At 42.5% G+C, this 27595-nt stretch overlaps 1 protein-coding gene across 7 annotated transcripts in view; it reads left to right on the forward strand.

Moving 5' to 3' along the window:
* Camta (Calmodulin-binding transcription activator) overlaps nucleotides 1-27595 on the forward strand; it is a 75363-nt gene that overhangs the window by 23244 nt on the left and 24524 nt on the right. For 5 of the 7 annotated variants that reach the window (XM_076776734.1, XM_076776735.1, XM_076776733.1 and 2 more), the window contains exons 2-4: nucleotides 1152-1580; nucleotides 2256-2589; nucleotides 20312-20403. In XM_076776734.1, the coding sequence (XP_076632849.1) occupies nucleotides 1347-1580; nucleotides 2256-2589; nucleotides 20312-20403 (660 nt within the window). In that variant the 5' untranslated portion in view covers nucleotides 1152-1346. Of the gene's footprint in view, nucleotides 1-1151; nucleotides 1581-2255; nucleotides 2590-17645; nucleotides 19405-20311; nucleotides 20404-27595 lie in introns of those variants that run through there. The other 2 variants (XM_076776736.1, XM_076776739.1) reach the window with 2 other exon arrangements.

A 27595-nucleotide genomic window follows, 5' to 3' on the forward strand; every position in this document is an offset into this window, starting at 1 on the left:
CGTAATTCTTTAACGCGTTTAACGTTTTCAGTCGAACGAGATTTATTATTCGCACGGCAGCGTGCTTTACGGTAATTCCGAGTTCTTTTAAAATGTTTTCACCGGCCAGCAAGGTGCCAAAGAAACCCATACGAACGCAAAAGCGAATCTCTGCGCGAAGTCGAAGATTAACAAGTAGTTTTCACGCGATATCCCTAAATCAAATAGCCCCGGAGACCGTGCTTCTTTCGCGAAAAATTTTCACGTCCCTGGATCGGATTCCTTCCAGCTCAGAGCTGCCGGAACCTTCTAGCATTGAAAATCCATACGTTAGTTCACGAATTTATCGTGAGATCCCATACTTTACGCGCGTTAGATTTTACGAATATTTCAAGAGACATTTGCATTTGATATCCAAATATAAATTAATATTCTTTGTCTAACCCTGTCAAGGAGTGAATTATCGTTTCGTATTAGAGATAGGATTGAAACGTTTTTAGGTACTGTCGACAAATCGATTATCGCGTATCGGTCCATTGAATCGAATGATTACGAACGATTTCAGTTTTAGCGAGACACGCGTTAATTGCATTTTTTTATACACTGAGATACTTGAGGATTTATATTTGAATAAATTAGAAATAAATACATATTATTATTGTTTATAGTATCGATCTTGTAATTTGGGCATTATTTACCCATTAAATATTAAAGAAAAACAACTACGTAAACAACCAAGAGTAGTAAACAACATTTGGTAAGAATAACTGGAGGAAAGAATTTTTAAGAAAACAGAGAACTAATTTCGTAAATAGAAGCAACAGAAGTCGTAATAAATAAAATTTGGTAAAAGTAAATGCTCCGCTGGTAGTATGTTTAGAAGTTTCATGAGACGGGAATGGTTTGAAACGAAGCGGCCGTCGCGAGTAGCCGTGAAACGTAGTCCGCGAAAAAGACGATCGGTTCGAAGGTAGTCACACAGAGACGGTCGGCAAAAATAATCCTTATCGATTTGCCTTTCGAGAGAAGCCACGTTGGTACACGTTCCGGGTGACACGTTCGTAAGAGAGAGAGAAGGCCGCGTCGCGGAATAGGATGGAGGTAGGATCATCCTTTAAGACGACAGCTTTAATATCGAGGGGTGGGGGGTATCTTGGTGTACGTGTGTACAGGAGGAGCAGGTGGTAGCAATCGCGCTGGAGCTTTAAGAGCCAAGGGGTGGAGGCTGGAGAACGCATTTCCCGTCGGATACTTGGATCAGCTGAAGAAGGAGGATCGTTTTCAAGGGAGCTTTCGTGCAACCTGTGCACGTTCTCCTTCTTCGTCAGTAACAGCGGCAGGGAAGAACGAAAGGACACGCGACGAGGATGAGGCAAGTGGTCGTGCTGGAGCCGGCTGGCAGCGTTCTGGTGATCAGGCAGACTTCCCTAGGCGGTAACGTTACTACCGGGAACACCAATTCCAATGCTGGGTCCAATAACGGCCACGAGACACACGGGCTCGCCAATCACGCTGCCGTGTCCACGATTGCCTCCAATGATCACAATCAGAATCGTATCGTCGTCGTGCGCTCGTCATCGTCGACCTGCATGACCACCACGGTGAGTCGATTAATTCATTGTGGCTGTTTGCGGACGGGCGCCCGAATCAAATTCTCCCGTGGGTGATTTTCATTACGTCACGTGTATTGGAGAATTCCCAGCGGTCGTGTTTTTAGAGAGACGATCACGGTTTGGTCTGGGTCAGGGGTCGACGAGCAAGGGTCGTCTTTGCAGTTCACTTTTAAACTTGGTCATTTTTCGTTTTATTACTATCTATTATTACACTCAAAATATAAGACAAAGATTGAATAATATTAATTTTCTATAACACTCGAATATGTGTTATTTAATTTCAATGCAATTTTTACATGTTCTCACATATCCTCCACACGCGATATATACGACAATTTCAAGATATTTACTATACTGTACGGTTTGTGACAATCTCAATTAGGAATATTTCATACGTATTCCATTACACTAGAAAAGAGACCTAAACAGAGCCCCCGTAATTACTAAGAAATCAACGCATTGAACGTGCTGTCCTTCCACGAGAAGAAGACACGTAGTGTTTACATTACGATTCCTGATGCAGTCTCATTGATCGAAGATCGACAGCGGCCATATTGAAACTGAGCGAAACAATTGGGACTGCAACGCAGGAGATGTAAACGCGCCGTGGCTTCCTCCCGCGGAAGAGTAATACCTTTGTTTAACGTTTCTTTGTGACGTTAGAACGACAAGGTCCCACGGAAGACGTCCTGTCTGTTTCACCAGGCCGACAATCACGGGTCAGCGAACGGTAACGGGAACGTGAACGTGAACGTGAACGCCAATCTGAACGGAAACGCCGGCGGTATCGTTAGCAAAACATCGTCGAAGGTCGGCGTTGGCGGCGGTGGTTCCAAGTCGAACGAGAGAAACGATCATCTGAGGAACGATCACAAGAGTCAGGAGGGGATCGGTACCGGGGAATCGAACTCTGGATGTCGTCCAAGGACGAGCAAGGAAGCGGCTCACGAGAACGTCTCCTTAGACAGGAAGCTCGATAGCGCGGATACCATCTCCGGTAAGTACTTCCGTCGTTACTTGCTTTTACCTTTGACGGACCAGCCGATCCCGGACGTGAATTATTTATTCCTGCGTCTCGGGTCCTACTCGATCGTAGCTCGATCATTTCCCTTGATGTTCGCGCGAACGAGAGAAAAACGACATCGCGAACGCTTACCACTACCCTCGGTTGGCAGTCGATGGAAACGTTCGCGATTTGGACTTTGGAACTTTGCGTTCCTCTTCGCGATCGGTGATATCGGGAATTGTAATAAATGTACATGTCTCAACTGAGGAACGTTGATACGAGAAGGAAGCTGTTTGTGTCGATGATGGAAGTGTTTAGGCTAAGATCAAATGCGTATGACCGAATATTTAGGTTTAATAAGAAAGACTTTGGTCGAGAGAAGTCGCTTATGTCTTTTATGTACTTTATATCAGATAGTTATTTTGTAACTAATTACTTCCTAAAAAACTCTCTTACATTTCCCATTGGTCTTAATTATATACAGTAACATTGTATAATTATAAAACACGGCAGTTTTTCGTAAAATTTGTATTGACGTGTATGATCGGAAACTTTCTGCCAGGGTATTAAATAATATAGTTTATACAGGGTGTTCGGTCACCCCTGGGAAAAATTTTAATGGGGGATTCTAGAGGCCGAAATGAGACGAAAATCAAGAATACCAATTTGTTGATGAAAGCTTCGTTAAACAGTTATTAACGTTTAAAGTTCCGACCGTACTGAATTTTTTTCTCGAAAATGCGCAAGATTTCGGGGGTATGTGTAATGACCAAAAATGATTGTAATTGACCCCTGCAACCGAAAATAATTTTTTTAGAACGATTTGAAAAATTTTTTTTTCGCCGAAAAATTTCAGCACCTACCCGATTTTTTTTCTCGAAAGTGGATAGGATTTTGGAGGTATGTGTATTGACCAAAAATGATTGTAATTGACCCCCGCAACCGAAAATAATTTTTCCAGAACGAATTGAAATTTTTGAATTTATGTATTAATAACTTTTTAACGAAGCCTCCATCAATAAATTGGTATTCTTGATTTTCGTCTTATTTTGGCCTCTAGGACCCCCTATTAAAATTTTTCCCAAGGGTGGCCGAACACCCTGTATACGTTTAAAGTGTCCGATGCAATGAATCCGACCACACGCCTGTAACCATCCCCGACATCGTTGCAGAATCCGATTTTCGGTTACGGTCGATCGACGAACCGTCGACGGAAGCGTAGGTCGATTCGCGAAGAAAGGGGGTTCCCCAATCGCGAATGCGTTTGTGCGGGGAAACGAGTTCGATAAATGGCGACAGGTACACGGGCAAAAACGACCAAGCGTTTTTCATTTCTTTTTTCTCTCGCGTTATTTCTATAACGCGAGCCTTTCTTTTTATTTGTTTCGCTTCGTTTTTCGTCGGTATTGGAAACGCAACAATCGGAAAGAATATCTTCGACGCGGAACAGGCTTTCGCGATACGATAACGTGCTCTAATAAAAGTTTCCGTCGGCAATCGGATACCTCGCGGCGTGTGCCACGTTCTGAGCGCCGTTAGATTAATTAAGACGATAACAGAAACCAGAAGTTCGCCGCGTCCTGAGGCACGACACAATCCGCCGTATAATTTTTAAGACACGCCGTTTAAGCGTCGAACGTTGTATCTATATCTTAAGTAGGTCTGTTTTGTCACGAATGTATTGAATTTGCAAAATAGAAATTTTTATTAGGTCGTCCGATAAGTTCGTTTGCGTTCCTTTATAAGGATATTAAATACAGTCAATTTCATATACATATAAGTTGAACTGTCGTATGTGCCATTTTGTATGTAATTTAAATACTTTCTTTTGCGATAAAACTCGTCTCCTTCGTTTTTAAAAAGTTCAGACACGCATTTATAATTCCTGTCAAAAATCGAAAATACTTCGGATTGTAGGGGATTAAATATTTTATTTATTGAAAACAAAACTTTTTTATATTTGCATTCGCATCTCTTAGGCGTGAAAAATATTAATGTTTTAATTATTTTCGCAGAGATTTGTAGCTCTGTGTGTGTGTGTGTTTTTTTTGGCCATTTCCAATTATCTTCCAACAGTTTTCCATCGAATTCGAATTCAGGCTGCTCGTCCAGCCATCTCGAATTGGAAACACGATGACCCTCGATAAAAAAAAAATTTTTATCTGGGATTAAATATCGAATATTTAATAAATATTCATAAACGAATTTCATCGCAAAAACAAAATTGGGTTTAAAAACGTATCTCATAGCCTTTGAACAAAATGTCTAATCGTTTTGGAAAATTATTTAAAAATCATAAAATTTTCTTACATTTCTTTCTAGTATTTAGACGAATACTCAAACTTTTTGATTTTCTGAAAACTTTACTATCGACTGTAGCATGTCACACAAAAATTATGCCATTATTTCATCTAATATTAAATTTTACTTTGTCGAAAGATGTTTCTTCTTTTCCTATCTATTCGGTCCAGTTGGTTTCATAAATAAATTCTTATTTAAAGACCTGAACGTTCGTACCGAAATATCAGTATCGAAATAATATTCGAATTTTAATTCTTTATTTTGTAGATAATTTTTTACAAGTCCTTTCCTCTGATCCCGACCAAATTTCTGTCGGTTTACGCTTATTTTACTAACCTTAATACGATTGATTGATTAAATCCAACCATTGTTGCAATCGTTCGCGTAGAAAGGCTTTCTGTAGCCAACACGACGATAATAATCTTGCCCATTTAACGTATGTTGTATTTGCACATAATTACGTAAAAGTAGCTATCCAAATGAAATTCTTTTTCAGTAGTTAAAATGGTAGCTGGACGCGTTTAATATAGTTCGTGAAACATAAAAATATAGATGCTCCAGCTAATACTCGACACACGCAAGTTTGCATGAAATTGAAATTTTACTACAAAATATTTTAAACGACAACCTAGCGTTGAAATTATATATGTATTTATCGTATCGTTGTATCGTAAAATCGTGAGGACGCTAATAATTTAGAAACGGAAGACCCGCGGCGGTAATAAAAATTGTTCGAAACTGGCCTTGGTTCGAAAACGATGGGAACGAAGGGTTTAACAGCGCGAAACTTTTCCCGCAAAGCATTTTGTTGGTTCGATCGTTTCTGGATTTCGTTTCGTTTTAGTGGCGTGGAAACTATGCAGCAGAAAAAGTTCCGAATTCTGAGCGAAACATTGCCCGGTATCCGTGGCACGAGTCGCGCTCTTTAATTCTTCCCCTTTAAGTCACATATTTAAATTTTAAATGAGAGAGCTCATCGATCGAATTTCGTTCGGAATCAAAACTATTTAAGCCCGCATGAATTATACATAGTTTGCGTTAACTTCTATGACAGAGGAAACAATTACTCGTGCCTCGTATTAATGAATTTTTAACGTCGCGACGGTGGAGGTTGGCGTGGGGATCCATATCAATCGTATCGCCCACAGGGCGTTGTTGGAAGTATAGAAATATAATTTTCATATTTATACCGTGTATATAAGAAGCAACTTGGCGGACGTAGCGAAAATATTGCTGCGTTGTTTCAGATCTAATTTCGCGGCGAGAAAAATGGTAAAAATTGTAATTTGATCGCTAAGATGCAAGAGAATTCAGGTTATTGAATGAATATTGCTGGGTTTTTTGTACTAATTTTATTCAACGAAATATTGTGAACGTTGTGTCACAACGTGAGACTGGCCTATAGTTCCTACTTTGTTTGTTCGTATGATCATAATATATGCGATAATCGCGCTACACATTCACTGGGTCAAGAAAGTTTCCATACACTTGGATAAACTTTCTTTTTAAAGTCGTTTGCTATTCGTTTTCGTGATAAGTCTTAACTTTCTGCGTTTTCTTACGATGTTCATAAGCAACGTATATATTTAACGCGGTAAGGTTTCATAACAGTATTTTTAGTTATACCTCGCCTCTTAAAAAGAAGAAACAAATTGTTTCTTCTTTTCAATTAGAAAAGAATTTCTTTTCCGACTAAGTTCACTTTGAAAAACCACCCCCAAGATAGTTATAGCCTTTTAACATTGCCAGAAATACTTGTAACACTTTGTGTATCTACGACGATACTAATTTAAAAAATTTATTTTACGCGTTCGATTTATTTTTCTTGTACTATTCATTGCATCGTGGTAACATTTATAACTGAGATTCAGTTGTGTTGTAATTACATGTTTCGCCATTCATTTTCGCCTGTTAACCCTTAGACGACAGCGCGAGGTCCATCAAGGACACTAGCCTCATTATTTAGTTAATAACTCATCGACTTAATTGAATTAGTACTTGATATTTCACGTAATCCTCTGTTTTAATCTCTTTAAATCTTACGCTGGGGTTACAGGTTTCCAAATTGCCTTTAACCAATCGAAATTAATTAATTTTAACCCGGGATTGATTAAAGATCTCAAACGATGCTTTATGTTACGAACTCATTACACATATATTGACTCGAGCATGTGAAATTGTAAATTAAATGAAAGGTTCGTAGCTACTAGCGTTGGTGCAAGTTTTCTTTTCAGAAAATAATGCTTTCTAGTAGAAAATGGCGTTCCATCCTAGGCATTTCATCATTAATAAGGCCATCGAGTCCACCATTAGTCTATTACTCGCTTCACGTTGCTTTGAAGTTCCACATTTTATACAAAATTGTTAAAAAAGAAATTTACCGTGTCTCTTAATTTCAAGCTGCGAATCAGTTTCCAACGCAAGAGTTTAAAATTACAAATTACAATTCTTAGAGAATAAATTAACCAGATACCTCGTGCACATTTTTCGCTTTTACGAATATTTCTATTCCAAAGTAACATCACTTTGTTTTTCTATCAAACGATGCCGATCGATCCGTCATCTCAAAGCGCGACAATTTCGTATTTTTTTTAATTAAAAATTAGGTTTGTAGTAAGGGAAATTCGTCTCTTTTTACCGCGTCAAGGTCGAGTCACTCGAAGCAAGGAATCCCGGGTAGGAAACTTCCGCGAGAAAAAGGATTCCATTACCGGGAGACCTTCTTGAAACCTTTTTTTCCCCTTTTTTTTTTTAAATCTCCGTTGCACGAGAGCACCCATCACGGTCGTATAATTTTTCCAACGCGACTTTTCCTTTTCTCCCCCTTCTCGACGTCGCGCGTTTCGTTCTTTCGTCGTCGAACGGGCCCCCCTCTTTGTCGCTCGTTCGCCGCCCCTCGTTTTCCCCGAATCGAATGTATGCACGGGGCGCGAGGGGCGGGTATGCAGCCCCAGTTACACAGAAAGTACGCGTGCTCGGCTGTTCGATTCTTCTCGAAACATTTTCCAACGGGGCGAGTCGCAATGTTGATCCAGACGACAACGACCAGACGCGAACTATCGGGAAACACGCGATATCATAACACCCCCGTCCCTTCCCGCTGACACCCTCCGCCACCCCCGGGGAGTCGAACAATCGAAAAGTTTTCGTTGCAAAAGGGGCAGAGCTGCCGCGAAAGCGCCCGGCAGCTATTTTCGCTTTCCAGTTACGCGGCCGGAAAAAAGGCTCGGGCGAGGAAGAAAAAATGTTTTGCCTCGAATCCACGCACGCAGGTCCGCGCGTGTAATGCTTTTACCGAAAGTAGGACAGCCGGTTTCGATCATGAAACCACCCTACACGCGGCTCGACTCTCTGGAATTTTACGATTCGATGCGTTTTCGAAACGCGCTTAACGTCGCGCTCCTTCCCGCGGAATATCCGTCGCGGGACAAAGGGAACCGTAAAACTACAGCAATTCTAGCAAATAAAGAGCGAAATTAACCCCTTCGAGCGAAAATGGCGAGTCTTGTTCGCGGAAACACAACCTTCACGGGATACGCTTGCCAAAATATTTTAAGTAATTCGGATACTCTGTAGATTGAGAAATTTAAGAGTTGAAACCATCGTGACGGCTGAAAATAAAGGCAATTTTCAAGAATTTTTTTGGCCGTAACTATGAAACTTATTCTGATAAAATGTTTTCGAAAGTACATTTCTTGAACTACTTCTTCTAAAAATTTCGTATAAAAATATTGATTATTAGAGCCATAATAGGAACCAGCGTGAGAGGCCTCCAAAAATTAGTTAGAGACGGACGTGTAATTTATCATTGCAAGTTGTGAAACAAGAAATCATGCAATTTTCTAAAACTATAAGACACACACAAATTAGAATTTATTATACTGTTATAATTTATTATACTGCTGAGCAAAAATGGCAAGTCCAACTTACTACCACTCGTTTCTCACTACGTCCAGTATATTACTCCACTGTAAAGTCAACCGTCCGATTGCACGTATGCGCTGTAGTTTACCATGAATTGTAAATAGAGTTCCTTGGTTCGTTTAAGCGTTTGACCAAACATTTGTCGCAGTTTCTCCTACACGTACGTTCCAACGGAATATTAAATTCTCCATTTTGAACTACACGTGAAATACCTTTCGAAAGAATACGTTTTTCTTAAGTTCCGCTAAGAAAGTAATAAATTAATTTCCTAAAACGAATCTATTCTTCTAGGTGTCCATTACGAAAAACGAAATCAAGTAGTATACGTTTAAAAAATTATTTGAAATTAAATCGTACGTTCAAGGGATTAAGGAGCACGCACAAGATTAATTTATATATTTCTAATTTGAAATGTGTGGTTAAAGAAAAACAGACTTGCAGCGAGAGTAGATACAAGGCACGTTCGACGGTTTCGCGCGGAGCAAACAATGAACGTGTGCTCGAAAACCTGATTCTGCTTTGCGATACGACTCGTCGATAGCTTCGCGTAAAGCTGGTTTTAAAGGGTAGTTACGCTCCGGCGCCCTTAATACGGGGGCGAAACTTTATGTACAAGTTTATAACCGCCGCGTAGCGTCGATCGCGCGCGTAGGAATTCGTGTCAGCATCGACTTTACGCGAAACTGTTCCTGTTTATCAGCCATCGCGCAATATGACGGACCACCGATCCAGCTGGACAAAAATCATTTCGGTGACCGTCGCGAAATATTTATATTTTCATTAATTTTTATCTATTTACGTAGCCACAATGCCTCGTCGATGTTTGTCGTCTTGGGTAATTTGAGAAAGAACACTTTCGTCGTTTGTTTGTAAAAAAAATATTTTTGTGTTTTACGATAACTAGTGTAAATTTGTTTTCTAAAGTCTCACGGTACGTCGACGTGTTCCAACTTTACGTAGACCTAGAAAACGCGTTTGGTGTTTTTTCTTCCAGCAATGTATCGGGGGTGATTCATTGCCTGCAAGATGTGACAAATTGTAACTGCCGAGAGACGCCGGGGGTTAAAATATTTCACTTTCTGTCGAGTAGCGTCCGACTGTTCCGGACCAAAGCTTTTACAACCTCTGTACTTCCGTTCTAAGTTAAAAATGTATACGTCGTGCGGTTTTTTCTTTAAATTTAGCGTATAAATCGCCCTGGATTGTCCTTTAACGTCCATTGTGCGCGTAAAATACATCCACTCGTATTTGTACACTGCACCGATTCGCTATGAATGAAAGGAAACTTGTTCTCTTATGAATTATTTCCCATTTATTTGCATCAAATGTTGTTTATTGCAATAATTATAATATAACGTAAACAGTAATGTCAACAAGAGTTCTTCGCGTTATCGAATAAGTTCGACGAATCGTAACGGTACCGAACGAGCCAACGTTCTTCATCGATTTGCAATTTCTGTGTTTCGGAAATCCGTTCCCGATGATCGCGTGGATATCGATTGTCTCCGCTGTGCATCGAGCTCTCTCGGCGGTTTTCCTGCAACAGCTCCTACGCCCGGTGCACGAGGAGCTATATTTCCTGTCCGGAAGCCATTGTTAAGCAGGTTGTCTTCCTTATCGACTGGTGTCGCGGCCCAGTTCGAACGTTCCAGGACTCGGTCTCGCGGCCCTCCATCGAAACAGCCCCGAAAGAAGTGCACCCTGGCGGGTAAGCCCCGTTGGGGATAATTGGTAGTTCCGGCAATATCCGCCAGAGCGGCGATTCCGTCACCTTTCCTCCGTCGCGTCTCGCCTCCAGCCGTGCATGGGCAGGGCAACCCTGCGATTTTTATTCCCCCCTAGCGCAAAAGGTCTTTCCACTATTTCATCCCCCGGTATCGATCTTACCGTGATCTCGTTCCTCGCTCGAAGGACAAACCAGCGTAGCAATCGCGCGCCCGATCTTAGATCGTAATTTCGCTAGACGACGACGAAGACGACGACTAATCGTTGGAATTTAGCGGTTGGTTTCGAGAAATTGCTATCCCGAGCGTAGGAATGCATCCCCGATCGGCGGGCGTCGCTGGTTGGCTGTTCCATGGGCACACACGCACACGCCTTATTCCAACGACTATCCTAGCCCCGTCTATCCTGACCTATCCGATCGCTGCTGACTAGAGTAGGTATCGACCCTTCGAGGAGGTTCTTCCTTTCCCCAACCCCTTATCGCCGTCTCTCTCGTTCGCATCCACCCCCGGAATCTTTTTCCGTCTCTTTTATCGCGAAAATCCCGACTTTCTTAATTCCACCCACCCCACCCCCGTGTCCCCTCGACTACCCTCGGTTTCCTCGCGCTGGCTGTTGTCTCTTTCTCCGTCCTTCGTTGCTCTCTCCGTCTCGGGAGGATCCTTAATTCGGGAGGTTGCGTTTAACGACGATAGACTACGACTTAGCTGTTAAACGCGAGTCCCGTGGTCCCCGGCAGGAAGAACCGAAGCAAACTCGACGAATCCGTGCACGAGCTCCTTCAGACCGGGCGATCTTATTGATTGTCTTAGCTTTCCTGCCGTCACGCGCTCTCTCTCTCTCTCACTCACTCTCTCTCTGTTTCTCTCGTTGGAACCTTCCTTCTCCCTCTTTCTCTTCGGTCTAGCTTGCAACGGAACACTTACACAGAGTCGCTCTTTCTCTTTCTGTCGCCTCTCCGTCCTCGAAGACTCTTATTCTCTCTCTCTCTTCTCGTATAGCTTTCTCTCGTTTGCTCGTTCGTAGGGATAGCTCGACGAGCTATCGTCGTCGGGCGACTAACGACCGGCGACTTACGTGTCCGGCTAACTTTGCCCCGTGTTCGACGAAACGAAGAGCGATCTACGTGATAAAGGAACACAAGAAGGGCCCCCGGACGAGGGACAAAGGGGCAAGGAATCGAGGGAGGGCAGGACGAGGGTAGAATCGGGGCGGGGGTACAGAGAATGGGCGAAACGGTGGGAGGGGGGAGGAGGGAAAAGGGAGAAATAGTTGGACAGGAGCCTCTGCCAACGTTCTATTTAAAGCCGTGGGGGTAGCGGCAGCTAGCTGACTGGTAATTTACGAGCTTATACCAAAAAGTTGGACACCTTGGGGATGGCTCCGCACTTTGACACGTGACCCAGTTTTATCGAGTTACGTAATTGATCGCCTCGCGCCTGCCCCGTTTGCGCCGCGAAATCCACGAGGTCGAGCCTCCTTTCTCTTTCTTTTCCACCCTCTTTTGCAATTTCCAACCTCCTCCCCCCTTCTCCACCTTGACGTTTTGCCTTTATCTTTCCCATCCTTCGATCCGTCGTTCCACGGATCGCAACCCCTCGCGACTGTTTTTCTTTGCCCTCGCGTCTCGTTAGAAGCTCGCTTTTCAACCGAAACACCGTACCTAACGACGTTTTTTTAGCGCCGTTTCAAAGCGCGTACAGTCGATAGTTTAGGGAAACGTTTAGCGACGAAGACTCGAGGATATCCATCTTCCGTTCTGCGAGCGGAACCTTGGCAGACGAACCCCTGGCATAATTGATATAGGCGTGCGTCTGCCAAACCGCCATTCTTTTTTTCGTGGGCGGGTTCCGTGCACCGCCCGGACGACGATTAATTCTTCTTTGCGCCGCCGTATTGTTTATCGTTGAACGTTTTTACAAATCATTTTACGTTGTTTAAATTTAATCGAAATGTCAGTTTACGCGAAGGTACATTTTCATAGTACGTAGAATTCGTAGTAAATCGAAGATATTGATTCTTTGCAGCGCAAACTCAACTTTTGAAATGTTTAGAAATTTTATAAAAATTGAACCACTTTGGCTTTGTTCACAATGATTGCGTGGACAATTAAACAGTCTGAGTAAACACGTTTGCTTGAAAATAAATCGTAATGCAAGGGGTTAACGTTATAGTGTTAATAATTTACGTTTAACGAACAAGATGACAGGGCATTTTTATTAAAATTTTCCTGTACGACAAAAATAAGCTTTTAAATTAACTACTTGTGATGTATTCAGTCAGAAAAACATAAATAATACATAGTACATAGTAATGTGTTAATTTCTCTGTTGTTTGTTACACAATTCTGTACTTAAACCCTTAAATAATGAATTCTTCGAAAGTGTAAGTTATAACTTGTTACTGTGCATTGGTCGTACGACCAAAGCGCGCATTACGTTTATTTATTCCTTTCATTATAATTTCTACGTAAATTTGGATGATACTTACCGTAGAAGAATGTAGGCCATACCAACGTTGTGCACCACAAACGTGGCAGAAAGGACCTAATTAGTATTTATACTGCTTGCAAAAATTTAATAATTGTCGTGAACGGATCCATACGTAAAAAGTCAAATTTAAGGAAAGTAGACTTTCAACTTTATTTATTCAACGTGCAAATATAAGAACACGAACGATGGTTAGTAAAGAAACATTTTTGAGAAAAGTGTTGCACCAAATTTACATAGTCGCCTTGAGATAAGAAATTTGATTCTGTATCCGACGAACTGGATACCGAGTGGACGTAGATTACCAAATTAGACTTTTTTTTAGCGCGGAAAAAAGTTTTCGAAACCTGCATATGGAACGACATTTTTGAATTGTACCCTTTCGTTGAACCGGATGCATTAGCTGAGTGGTTTTATCAGAGCAACGTAAAACTGTAGTTTGACGTCGATTTTCGTATCAGAATGCGGACGACTGCATTTAATATTGTCGGTACACGCGAACGTAGGAAAATTCGAAATAATAGGTAAAATGATTTTTTTTTTCTGTTTTTAATATACACTGAATCTCATGTTTCGAAAGTATCCGTCGCTAGATTCGGTATTCGAACCGCTATCGCTGTTCAAAGAGCCAATTAAAAAGCGAGCGTCACACTTGGGAAACTTCCTTTCTTTCATTTTCTTTTCTTCGACCCGTTTAATTTCTCCATTCTCGTTCTTTCGTTCGGTCCCGGGTCGGCCGCCACCAGTCGATCATCGGGGATCTGGCCAGCAATCAAATCCGATTAACATTCCCAATTTACTTAAGTGACTCGATGAAGGTCTCGTTCGCGGAATCGTACAATCGGTAAGAAGATCGTATCGTTGACAGTTTCTCGTTAATTCAAATAATTTTCTCGTTCCTTAAGGTCATTGGACAAAGCGACGAGGGATGAACGGGCGACGGTTCTATTTACGTCGCATTTAACGCGTGAGGGGATGTTGGGTTATTAGCCCTTTCAGCCTCGTGCGTCGACCTAAATAAACATTAATAAAAATTCCTCCGCGTTAAGGTTACATTTTTTTTGTTCATCGTATTCCTCCTGTTTTTGTGTCTGTTACATTGCGAGTTAAGATCAAGTTCCGTTAGGTTGTGTAACACCCTTATTCGCTGATACACTATTTTGTTTTATTAACGTTTGGTCCATTGTCGTAATATTAAACGATCGTAGACGAAATGTGAAAGCAGCTATAATGTGTATTTGTATCTGTTACGTACTTAAATAGATCCAATGGATGCTTTTTAGTGTCATATGTAATTATTTTTTCGTGTATTTTGTTATACCTACAGATTTCTTAGTTCGCTGCTAAAAATATTCCATATACTTAATTTGAAAGTTTGTTTGTTTTATATTTTCTTTATTTTCAATTTCCACCAGGGTAATTATGTTGTGTTTTTCGTCAGAGTCGAGACTCTAAGATTGTTTCGAAGGCAGATAGTATTCGTTTCTCGGTGGCCGTTTGGCTTTCGACAGGTTTACGGCTGGGTCAGAGGTTAAATAGGACCGTGACATAAACTATGCACCCTCGTTGGCGGGCGGTCTAAAGACCTTTCCTTTATTAAAGACTGATTAATTAAATATCTTTCGCATAGTTTAATCGCAGGACATCTTTCTCGTTAATTAAGAATAAAAGCAGTAAGTAAAAACAGTTCTATATACTGATTCGATTGTACTTAGTACTAGCGGTTGGCTTTGTAGACCGGTAGTCGTTCCGCGATGAAAAATCATGCGAGTTCAGGAGGATTGAGCACAGAGTGGCAACGCAGTGTTTCGTAAATGATGTGCAATAATTCCACGCCTGGGTTTCCCTGCAAATAAATTTAAACAAAATTAACCCCTTGACTTACGTTTTAATTCGAAATAATTTTTCAAACATGTACTATTTAATTTTGTTTAAATTTGTTCGTACAAGGAATGGTCACGGAAAAAATAGATTTGTTTTACAAATACCTCGTGAATGTAAAAATGTGTTGATTTTAATTTATTGAACTTGTGACGAGTCAGACAAGTCATTGTATGGCAAGGGGTTAAATTAGTATACGTTTGTAAAATTTTAAATAAAAGGGATTGAAAAACATTGAAATCTCCGGTGCAGCTTCGCGAATTATCGCCAGAGCCCCTGCCTATCGGCATTTCGAAACAATTAGCGGTACCTTCGAAGGGTGGTTCGTCGGTCGCGATTTATAGTCGCCGATTCTCTCTTTTGTGAACGGAGCCACGCGGTATCAGAACGTTAATGCGACGGTCCTCGGTAAAGGGGCGGCATTCTTCCGCGCTCGAAACGATAAATCCACCGCGAACGAATTCGGCCGTGCGCGCAACGGTTCCATTTCGACGGTCGGTCGCAAATCACGCGGAACCGCGGAGCACGCGAGCAAACTCGGCGCGATACCAAAAATTAGTTGGCGGTCCAGCTCCCGCGGAAACAATAGCGATCATTTCTGACCGGACGGCCGGTGTACGCGTTCCACTTTCGCGTAGCACGCTTATTTCACCGTAACTGTCTCGATCTCGTCGCAGGGGGTGGCTCCTCCGGAGTGGCGTCGCGACGCGGAGGACGCCAACCGTGCAACGAGACCAGAAAAGAGGGGGAGGGGGGGGGGACGGTGGAAAAAGTGAAAACGTGAGACCATTCTCGTCCCATTAGCGACTACATCGTTAAAAAACCGATCCCCCGACCGATAAAACAAAACTGTCGATAAATCGGGGGAAGAATGGACGATCCCCGAGGCTTATTTCATTTCGTCAGCAAACGCGCCTCGTTACGGGATCCGCTCGATTACGAGTTCCTGGATAAATTACGAGCTTACGCGAGAAAATCTACGAGCCCACCCCACCCACCCCCTGGTCCGTGTGCTAGACTGCACATGCCACGGTGCGCGCGCGTCTGTGTAAACAGACCGCACACGCTCCCGAAAGCCTAATTCAGACCTAACCGTTTACCAAGCGCGATGCGTCGAGCGTGTGCGTGCCGCTCAGCGCCGCTTAAATCCATATAAATACGCGCCCGTGAATCCCATCCATTAATCAGATCCGCGATAGGGTGGTCTCGTGCCTGACGCCCGAGTGATTTCAACCCCTGGCCCCCTCCATCCCAACCACCCCCTCCCCTCTCCGTCGACTCTCTTTTTCCCTTGTCTTTTATTTTTCCGTTCCTCTTTCGCCCGATACCTATAGAGGTCCGTTTGCAGGGGTCACTGAGAGATGGCAGCACCTCCATTAAAATTCGACGCGAACCTTCTGCGAGAATCCGATGTATGCTGTGTCATGCCCTGCTTATAGCGTCGTATAGCCTAGCTTGCAAGTCCTGCTGCAAAGGCTGTCATTGCACACGTGTGGAGTGTACGTGTGCCAGGCGCGAAGGCAGCACGGTTATAACCCACGGCTTCCGTAGGTTGTGAGCGGAATATGGTTTAGGGGTCTCGGATGGAAACGGGGGATGGAGGACGACGGGGCTATGCGCCTACATGTCCCCGAACAGGGGGACGGAGAATCTGCTCAACATTTCTCTCTTATTCGCTCGGGGAGGTTTTCTTTTTTTTTTTTACTCTGCCCCGTCCGTCTCCGGAGAGTTCCTCTTTCTTTTTCGTTCCGGGCGATTTCGATTTGTTAACCGTTGCCGGAACGTTCGATTCCACCCTTTTTACCTTTTTACGCTTTCTCTGTCGGGACGTTCCCGGGACGCAAATATCGACGGCTGTCGGAAGGATGTCACCCTCGCCCCCCCCCCTGGAATTTTGCATTTTTTAACGTTCCTTCTCTCCTCTACGCGGTGACGATTTATCGTTGAAGCTAGCTCGACCCCCGTTCCGGCTAATTAAAGAAAACAGGTAACTTTTTTTTTGGTGACGACGCGTACCGTTTCCCCGGGGCTCGACCCAAAGCCTCCGGTAAATCCGCGGGGCCGTGTAAACCGCGAAATCCGAGAGCTCGGACGGAACCACCGGGTTCTCGTTCCGCGTGGCTCCGTATGCCGCAGAAGGTCGGATAACAATCGATTATCGCGGCCCGACGGAGCAACACTTCGTTTCTCGGTCCGCGTAGGATGAGAGATTCCGGGGGGCCACGGAAAGAGGACCAGTCGCAACGCGTCGTAGAAAGCGCGCAGTAGGTAGAAACGTGCGCGCTTAGGCATTAATTTGCATCCTCGGTAATCCTTAATTTACAACTCCGACGGAGTTTTCCACAGAGGGTAGCATCGGCGGGTTCTCCGCGGAATTGGCTCGGTGTGCATCCCTGCATACACACGCGCGCGCGCACGCACACACACACACACACACGTACACGCACATAGTCTAGCAGAAACACGGTAGTGGAAACTGGGGGTCGCGATGGTGGGGTGGAACGCTGGAGAGGGCAGTCGCGGAGAGGAGTAGGGAGGAATAGGGGGGTGGGGGGTCGGTGGGGGTGAAGGAAAAGGGATTCGGCAGACAGGGGCTGTGGCTGGTGCTGGGATAGTCGGACTGGCCTCGATGGTGGGGGTCTGGGGGCTATGAAATGGCGGAACACGAGAGGGTAGGGGGCGAGGGGAGTCGCGGAAGGACGAAAAGAGGGGCGATGGACGGAGGTCGAGAGTCGCGGGTTGGCTCACTCTGCGGCTCCCGCCGCTCGGGAGCAGACACGCGGGGCCAAAGACTAATTTGAACCTATTTTATTAACAAAACAAAAACATACATATTTGTAAATAACACTAAATAACACGCAAATAATACACAGCAACGTCTCCTAAAAGTCTCTCTTACCTACTCATTAAGAAAGGAAAACTTTTAGACTTCTGTATACAAAAGAAAAAAAAAAAATATACGATTTAACAACAACAACAAAACAAGAACACGGAACCGCAAAACGACAAAAACGTTAAAAACTATTTCCAGTCCCCTGTAAAAGCGATCGTTTACGAAGCCTGATAAACGCGACTGAGAGGAGGACACGAGGATAAGCGAATATTTGGAACGAAAGGAGAGAGGCCTCGAAGGGAGAGGAAAACGTCCGTTTTGCGAGTCTACCACCGGTTCGGGAAGAGCGAGAGGCGCGCGTGCCGAGTAAGAGACCGGGGACAGTGGTAAAGGCAGCGAGGAGGCGCGAGACGCGGAAAGGACAGCGAAGGAAGAGATCGAAAAAGGGAAAAAGAAAAGAAAAGAGCCACCAAAGGACGTAAGAACGCGCGAAGGGCGATCGTAAATCACGCGTCTGGCCGCGGGCGAAATCTCGGGTTTTTAAGTTCTCTCTGTATTCTGTGTGACCCTTACATTATTTTGTCCCTGCGGTGGGGACGGGTTCAGTGTTGTAACCTAGGATATAAGAAGAATAAGAGCTCCGGAACGCACAACAAACGAAAAAAAGAAACAAATAATAAACAAAAAAAGGAAAGGGAGGAAGGCGGGGTAGGCGAGACAGGGAAAGAACAAACGTGCGTGTGTGCGTGTGAGTGTGCGTGTGCTGGCGTGAGTGTATGCGTGTCTGGGGTCGAGAGAGAGTCAGAGAGAATTTGGAAAATAAGGTACGAGGACACCGAGGCGTCGACGAAGATACCGAGATCCAAAGTCGAAGAAGTCTAGGCGGAGAGGGAAGTTTTGCGAGAATTCCGGTAACACGATCGGGGCTCCAGTTTTTTTATACTAGCACCAAGAAGCTGTCCGGGAAGTGAACAAGAGGAGAAAGGGAAGGGAGCGAAAAAGTGCGACGGGAGGAGTTTCGATTCTTCGTCGCGGATATATCGTGTCCACGCGTCCTCCACGTGTGTTGTCCCCGTGTGCACGTCGCGTTCGCGGTACTACGTTTCGTTAAAACAAAAGAAATAAACGCGTGCTGATCGTGGTCGTTTTCTTCGAAGGCATCGGTAGAAATTTGTTGACTCTGAACCGAGGGTAGAGAGGGACGTTGTCGAAAGGACAAGCTGGCTCGCGTACACGATCCTTCGGGGGATATGTCCTGCCGTTCTAAGGGGAACCACTGCCCACGTGCACGAGCCTCACGCAGAGGACAACGTCAAGCGAGTCGTGTTTCCATCCTAGAACCCGGCAGCAAGCTATCCTGACAAAAAGAGTGCCCCCGCAGCCTGTCACGGTCCAGGATCGCGAGCACCGACCACGGTCGAGTCGCCGTGTCAGCAGCACGCACGTCCAGACACACGAGGAGCCCGGGGATGCCAGCGAGAGCACAGCAACGATCGCGCTACGCGTACGTCCAAGGACGATGACGATCGGCCACGATCGTTAAGATCCAGGAAGCGGTAGCTCGGACGAGCGCCACGGAAATGGCGGGCTACAATCATTCGAATCCGCAGCGTGTCGTCTATCACGCAACCTACCCGACGCCGCTCGCTGCAAGTGAGTCCTGATCCTTACTCCTGCAACCAGAAAGAGAGACAGAGAGCCTCCGTACGGATGTTTCTCTGTGCCAGGTCTCTATGGCGGACTGGGGTGTCTCTCCTATTCGCGCATATTTTTCTTTCTCAAAGTATCGCGCTTTTTGCACCGCCGTCGTTTACGATTTATTTTACACGTTCCTTTCAATAGTCGGCCGTTTCACGCCCGTTCGATCGTTCCGTCGAAATTGAGGTATCGGTCATCTTTATGGCCCGAAAATTCATAACGCGCAGAAGGTATCGGCAATAAATTACGAACGGTACCGAGAAAGCGCAGCTGCACCGCGATATCTATAACGATCCAGTTTTCCTTAACGTCTCGAAACGTCGATACGCGTTATTTATTCGGTGGAATTTATGCGAAATTTCGAAAAATCGTTCGGTAAACGAATACGCGTATCGCGCGCGAGCTTCGTGGTCGTCGTGCGTAAAAATAGAAAACTTTCCTTGGCTCTGTTTTCTCTTCGAATTAATTACGTATTTGAATATCTCGGCGTAAGGTTGTGCACGTGAACGGTGCATTACTTTCGCGAGTGTCGTTTTCTTGCGCCCGGTGCGAGAAAGGGGCTTTTCGCGTCGGGGGATCGATAACAGCTTCGATCCGTTGTATATAAACACGACTAACGATGCGTTGTGCGAACGTCTGAGCTTTCGTTGAAATGAATAAATCGAGCACGAATTACTGTGACTCGCGCGATAACCGGGAACGATCGGATTACGAGGGGGCACTCGAACGACAGTTAACCGGGCCGGTAGCAAGCGAAACCGTCGGGGATATCGAATTTCTCTGGAATATTGGAAACCGTTCCTCGCGAAATATCAGACCTTCGGGGTTAGCATTTTCATCGCGTCTTTATTGGTCTGTTTAGATGGGGATCCGATAAAACTTCCGGATAATTTGGAGACCCTGCCACGAGCCGAGCATTTTCCAACTCAGAGGCACCGATGGAACACCAACGAGGTGAGTCGAAAAGTCACGATTCCAATTTCATCCCAAACGATTCTCTGTTTCTTTCTCAGATTAATATTACTGACAGTAATCAGTAACCAAAAAAAGAAACAAATGTGTGACGTATTTGATTACAACTCTGTTTTAGTCATGGACAACTGTAAATCAATATTTCATTTTATTCTTTGATATTGCAGCGCTACTCGTAACATAGAAAATTTATGAAATTTTGACATTTGCTTTCAACTACATGTTCCTTAAATTTTAAATGATAAAAAGATTTCAAATTTTGGTGAAACGAAAAGATGCAATAAATTAACCCTTAAATGGATTATTAGGCCCTCTGGAAGTTTAAACTAATAAGTAATTACTAAGAACACGTAGTCGAAAGGACATTTTTAAAGTTTACGAGCAGTCATAAAAAAATGAATTAAGATATCTCTTGTCTTTTATTAGACAAAGCTTTACAGTATAGTTTGCTAGATAGAGCCGAATTAAGCGTCGAAAAATTGTTCTGTATCGCTACTTTTTAACTTCGTTTAGAATATAGTTGTGGTCCGTCCCAGTTGCTAGATACGCTCTGTATATCGTTCAATTTGAAAGAGCTACGACTGTTCTAAATTGTAAATTCGACAACAAAATTAGAGGGTACTTCGTATGCCCGAACCCTGGACGTCCGCTCTCAATTAAGGAAAACGTGAAAAGCAGAATTCAACTAGCACGGCCTCGCGACTGAAAAACGGGCAATAAAAAAGTTCCAGTCGAATTCCAACAAAAGAGCATGCGCTTTCTAGCTGCACCAACTGGGTATAGAGAGTGTTCCGCTAACTGTGCTACAAAGAGTTTTCACTTTGTCGCATAAAGAGCCCTTTCGCATCCTACGTAGAACGAAATTTACAAACCTCTCGAACAGAGCGAACTGTGATACGGCTTGAACATTTCAGACGCGTCTGTCCATACTTTTATACATTTGTTTTTAAACATTAATCGATTCAACGTGTAACGTTTACTCAAAATAATTTTCAAAACGATCCACACATATATTATTTTCTTTTTTTCGGTAATGTCAAATTAATTTATATGCTATAATATATATGGATACTTTACTTATGGGCGTAATAAAGATGTTTAACGACAATAAAATGTAATGCAACGGAATGTAGGGAACTTGTAGAGTGTAAGGGAAAATAGACAGTATATGGTCAGACGGATATCGGGAATAGTACAACAGTGCCTATGTCTCTGTGCCATACGTTGCGTGTGTACTATTTTAAGAGTCCATTGAAGTAACAGTCGTTCAGAGCAAAGCAACTTCGGATACATTTATGAATTTGTTTAAAAAATGGTGTACGAATTCAATAACAATACGAGTTAGGAGGTAATCTTGACGAGCATCTCTTCGGTTATATTTCTCGGATCGTATTTAAAAAGGTTAATATTTAAAATGTTAAAGGTACAATATACAATCTTTTAATCGATGGCTACCGCGAATTTGTGCATAGATATAACAACAATTCGATTGGGTAAAGCAAAGATCGTTCCACACGGTCCTGGATTGTTCTAAAAGATTCAATATTTAAAATGTAGTGTATTTTTTTTGTCTAAACTCAACGCAGATTCGTATAAAAATGTAGTAACAATTTCTAAAAGTCTATAAATATTTAAAATAGGAATAGTGAAATATACAATGTTTTGTTCGTTTATATTTTGATGCGAATACGCGTATAAAACGTAAAATTCTCGAGTAACGTCTTCGTTAGCCATTAAACCGAACAGTTCAAAAAGTCGCTTAAAGTACGAAACGTAAAATATACAATTTCTTATCCTTCGAGGCTATATTCTGTTGCGAATTCGTTTACAAATTTGGCAACAATCCGATTTTCGATTCTAAAGGTACGCTTACGTTCACCATCAAACCAAATAACGTTCCGCTTGGTTTCATTTTTTGCATCATCTTTGGAACGAGTCTATATTTATAGCTCCAGACGTGGACTCGTGCAAATTTAACGATTCGATTTAAGATTCCAAAAGTTATGTCTCCGTTCGGCCCCATAATTTAATGTACAAAGAATAAAACGTACAATATTGTACTCGTTACGGTTATTTTCCGGCGCAACTCGAGTACAAAAGCAACAATTCCATTTCAAATTCTGAAATTACATGCCCGTTTAGGTCGTTTTTGAAAAGAATCAATATTTGAAATATAAAACGTAGAATGTACAGTCTTTTATTTGTCAAAACTCTTTCCTTGTGTAAACTCGTGTGCAATTTCAACAAAAATTCAAATTCTTGGATCTCTAAAGAAAAAATAAAATAACAATGCATATTTAGCAATGATTCCATTTAAGGCTGTGAACATACGTACGTCATCTTAAACAAAAAAAAATAATCACTCACGGTAGAAAAAGTAAATTACACAACTTTTTACTTCTCAAAGCTATTTACTGACGCGAACTCGTCCAGAAATTTGGCAACGAAACAAAAATTCAAATGTACAATCCTCTGTCAAGGCTATTTCCTCGCGTATAAATTCAGCTTGAATCAAAAGTTTGATTTAAGGTTTCGAACTTCTCTCCGTTCACCGTTAATAAACAGTCGCTACACTAATGATAAAAATAAATAAAATAAAAAATAGTTCCCTCGAACTGCGAATCGTCTCGATTCGATTTAAGAATCCGAAGCGGCGTCTCCGTTTGGTATTTCAGGAGGAACGGAGCGGAGAGCGGTTCTTTTTGAGCGTATTTGCCTCCCCGTGCATTCAGGGGTCGAAGTTTGCTCCGAGGATTACGTCGACGTCGTTAATACGTTCGCGATAAACTCTTCGCGAACGGAGTTAGCGAAACGTTCCTGTGCATTTACACGGAATTCCAGTAGGCACAACTGGTAAAGTAAATAGCGACGTCGCAACGCCGTTGGTGGCTCGTACGGTAGCGTCGGTGGTTAGAGAGGATAGATGCTGTCCGTTCGTGTGCAGGGACGCGTTGGTGTGCAGGGGTGCACATACCAACACGTAGAGCACCGTGCACTCGTAGGTGTACCGATGTAGTCCACTGCTACTCTGACCCCGGTCGGCCTTCGATCAATAGCTGGAGCCAGCTAGAGAGCTCAGCCGAGCCGAGTTGAGTTTTCAGTTCCGTCGAGTCGAACCCAATTGCGAGCCTATGCCTCCTCCCCCACCCCAATCCACCCCCAAAACTATCGCGATAAGTCCCTTTCCCCATCCGGTTTCTACCCCTTTTTCGATCTTCGATACTCCACGTGAATTAATGGTATCTCGGACCTTGGGGGAAGATGATCCCTCTCGACGATGATTCGGGCAACTAACGTCAACTTTTCCACCCCCTCGTCCGTTCTCTTACTTCTGCTCCTTCGAGCACTGTCTTCGTTCGTTCGATCGGGGGTAGTTTCGAAAGGGTCCCGTTCGCCGAATCGTCGCGACGCACAGTGTTCGAAAACCACTATTTGGATCTACGATCGTTTTACTTTAGGTGTCGTTGAGTTTGCAAATCCTTGATGATCTTCGTTTTGAAACGTTATTTATCCCTGGTTGTTGTTTAAATAGGTTAATTTTTACTGAGAAACTCGACGTTTCTATTCCTTTTGGAAATCTGTTTTTGCAGTTCATGTTTCTCCTTATAGGGAATAATGATATTAGAATGGTTTCATGTAGTACTGTATGAATCTTGAAGGTACACACTTTATTTTAGAATAAAAACAATTGACCAAAATTTATTAGAACTTTAAATTTTAAAAGAACCAATTTTAGTATGCAGTTATTTTAATTCGTCAAATTAAACATAATTCCACCACGTAGGAAACCAAGTAGGAAAATCAGTTCCTACTTTTTGCTACTTTTTTAATAATATAACTCTAAAGTTCGTAACCATGCTCCCAATACGTTATTCGATTAGTTCCGCGTTTCGAAGCATAAAATATAAAGTTACACAAATATATAATTGGCAGACGAAACGAAAATTAAAAGGAAAAATATGTAAACGCGAAATCAATGTTTTAAATCGATTATGCGACACAGTTGCAAAATATCATACAGATTTGGATCATGATTTTGATTTTGATAATGTTGAAACGATAGAAACAGAATGTGATTGCTACGGAAGAGATCCTTTTTCGAATTATTCCACATTATTTAGAATAACACGGTTAAAGACAATATAATCAAGGTTTGCAGTCGAAACATTATCTGGATTTTGATTAAATTGTTTCTTTTCGGACATATATATCTATATATTTCTGTATATGACAAGCAAAGTGTACGTTTATATAACAGTTAAAACAATGTGTATACATAAAGAATGTGTTCACATTCGAAAATAAAATATAAAATTCATCGTGTATTCGTGTACAGCGATTTGGACTTCAGCGCAAGTAGAAACAGCAGATAATGGTCGGACATACCAGAACAACTCGTATTCAATCGCACGCATACTCGACTTTTAAAATTAAATTATCTCGATAGCTTTAAAAAATAAAATTTTACTTCTTATTCGAGATGTTTTTCAATGTAGTATAATTTTTTTTTTATTCTTTTTTGAAGCGCTGTGATTTCGGTTCCATTTAGGGGGTACAAATTATAAAATGTTAGAAACGTTATTAAATACACCTACAACGACAGAAATTCTCCCGTATTCATCAGACCCCGTCATTACGAGGTTCTCGAGTACACAGAAAAAGTAAACATACACATATTTGGATTTTTTAATGAAACAAAACGAAGAGTTCCAAAATAGCAAAAATAAGTCAAGATCCATAAAAAAATTGACTTATCGCGCAACCCAATAGATAAATACACTCGTTCTCGCAACTAAAGTACCATAATAGAAAAGTTATCAAATTCTTAAACGCAATTATTTATAAATCATCCGTACCTACGTTAAATTTCAAAACGATAGAAAATTCTAGAAACCTTCCAGCACTTTGTAGATTCGATCGGTCCCGTCGATTTCTGGTTTGTCTTCGAATTGATCATCGAGGGTCCAACCGTGGGGTTCCAATGCTTGTCTCGCTTATCTATTGCGGGCGTAATGATGCATCGCTAATGAGGTCAACGTGAAACTCGAGCATCGTCTTTTCATCTTCGTCGCGAGTGTCTGGCTCCTCGGCGTAACTTCGATGTAAAATTAGCGGTATCATAAATATGAATGAAGGCCCGTCGTTATCGCGGTCTTGGAAATTTGATGCGCGGGTACGGCGTATCGCTATTGATATTGCGTCAATTTCTTTTTTCATTTAAACCGCGCGTCGAGTCGAGCGGAACTGATGAAAGACGGCCGCATCAGCGATTCATACCCGCGAAACTATTCATGGGACGAAGTTCTTGGGAAGTTAACGGAGCAACTTTCGCGGCACAGGGGAAGTTTAAGTCCCTGCGCGGCCGAAATCCCTATCCCCGGGTCGCTTCGTGCCGTGATCTTGTTTTCTCGCCCGCTTTCTCCGCGCCCTTTTTGCCCCCAGCCTCCCCCCAACATCCTCTCCCCGCGTTTCTTCGACGCCATTTCTCGCGAGCGTTCTGACAGCATATGTGAGTACGTCGTCAGCCCGAGATTCTCGGTTCTTCGCTGTCCGACGCGAGCATTTCTCGAACGAGTCAACGAGATAAATCGGAGCGCGCGAAACGGTGATGAATTTTTATCGCCCCTGATCGCTACCAAACTGACAGCTCTCCAAACTTTGGCTTCCGTTCTCCTCGAAGACGGAAAGAAACTACATAAACATAAATTCTGAGTCTCTTTCTTCTTGAAATTGTAAATCTTCGGTGTCGTAGGACCTTACGAGTGAATTATAGACACTTTGTGTTGACTTCGAAATTTTATACGAGTGGCTTTCGTACGATTCGAAAGCAGTGTTTTTGTCAGAAATAAATATTGCAGCAGAGCGTGGATGGAAAAAGCCCTCTAAACATAGATCTCGGTTTTTGTTGACTTCGAAATTGTATACGAATAACTTTTGTACGAATTACGAGCACTTTTCTTGCGAAGAAATAAATATTGCAGTAGAACGAGGATGGATAAAAGCCATATAAGCATAGTGTATTTTATTTTACACCTTGCGTAAATTAGTACTTAAAAGTAGCATTTTATTTGAAGAACACTGGAAAGTATGTCGTGGCTTTACGTGGATATATTTTATTAATTTTAATTTATTCGATATCGGGTTTAAAATCCCGGTTTCCGTTGTTTGTACGACGTTTCGGAGCACGCAAACGATTATATAATCACGGCTGTTTGTCGTCCAACATGGCAATTACGATGGTATTCCTAAAAACTTAAGGATAGACGTAATTATACTAAAGAAACAGTAATAAGTGCTTTTAAACAGACAGCGACTTCAGATTTATGAGCTCGAATAAATCGTCTTCGCAAATCGATGCACAAGACAGAAATTAATGATCTTTTTCGAATCTTTTTACGATTCATGCTGTACGAAACAGAGTTTGGGAATCATGTTTTAAATTCATGTTAGTTTTAATCAAGTCATCTTTGTAAGTCATACTAGGTGGAGTCTATATCTATAAAAGTTAATTATTATACACTTAAATTAGCAAGTACTACTTTTCTCTTCGATCGTATTTTGAATTTTCACCGACAGAAAGAAATAAATATTTGTTATTTAAATTAAACGGACATTCCTATTACAGTTTTACGTTTACTCGTTTCGTAGATCAATTATATCTATTTGGAATTGAATCGAACCAGAAACCGATGAAAACGAAAGTTTTCATCACACAGATACGTGTCTATTTTTCTTCACGAGTACAAATTACTCGTGCGTTTCATATTTCAAGATAAATTTTTTACTCATACGAACTAGTTTCATTTTAATACATGGGATAATCGTAGTACGATATTCCGAAGAAACCACAGCCTTTAGTTCAAAGTTTAAGTCGACGAAATAATTCGGGGAAAATTTTATTACGCGAAAAAGAGTCGTTAAAACGTTTTATTCGAATCGTATCCATTCCGGCTCGGTTTCGTTCGTACAGCGTTCTCGCAAGATTCGACTAATCGACGAGGCAATCGATTGGAAATTGAATTCGAGTTTACAAAATCGACGGGTAGGTAGAGTCCATTGTTCCGGATTTTTATTGACCCGATGCCAAATTCTAAGTCGTTATCGGAGACAGGCTCGTAATCGAGTCTAAACTTCAAACGAGCACAAAGTTGCCCGATGTTCTGTTCGCCGAAGC

Source organism: Colletes latitarsis, chromosome 11 (assembly GCF_051014445.1).
Source record: "Colletes latitarsis isolate SP2378_abdomen chromosome 11, iyColLati1, whole genome shotgun sequence".
Lineage (NCBI taxonomy): Eukaryota > Metazoa > Arthropoda > Insecta > Hymenoptera > Colletidae > Colletes > Colletes latitarsis.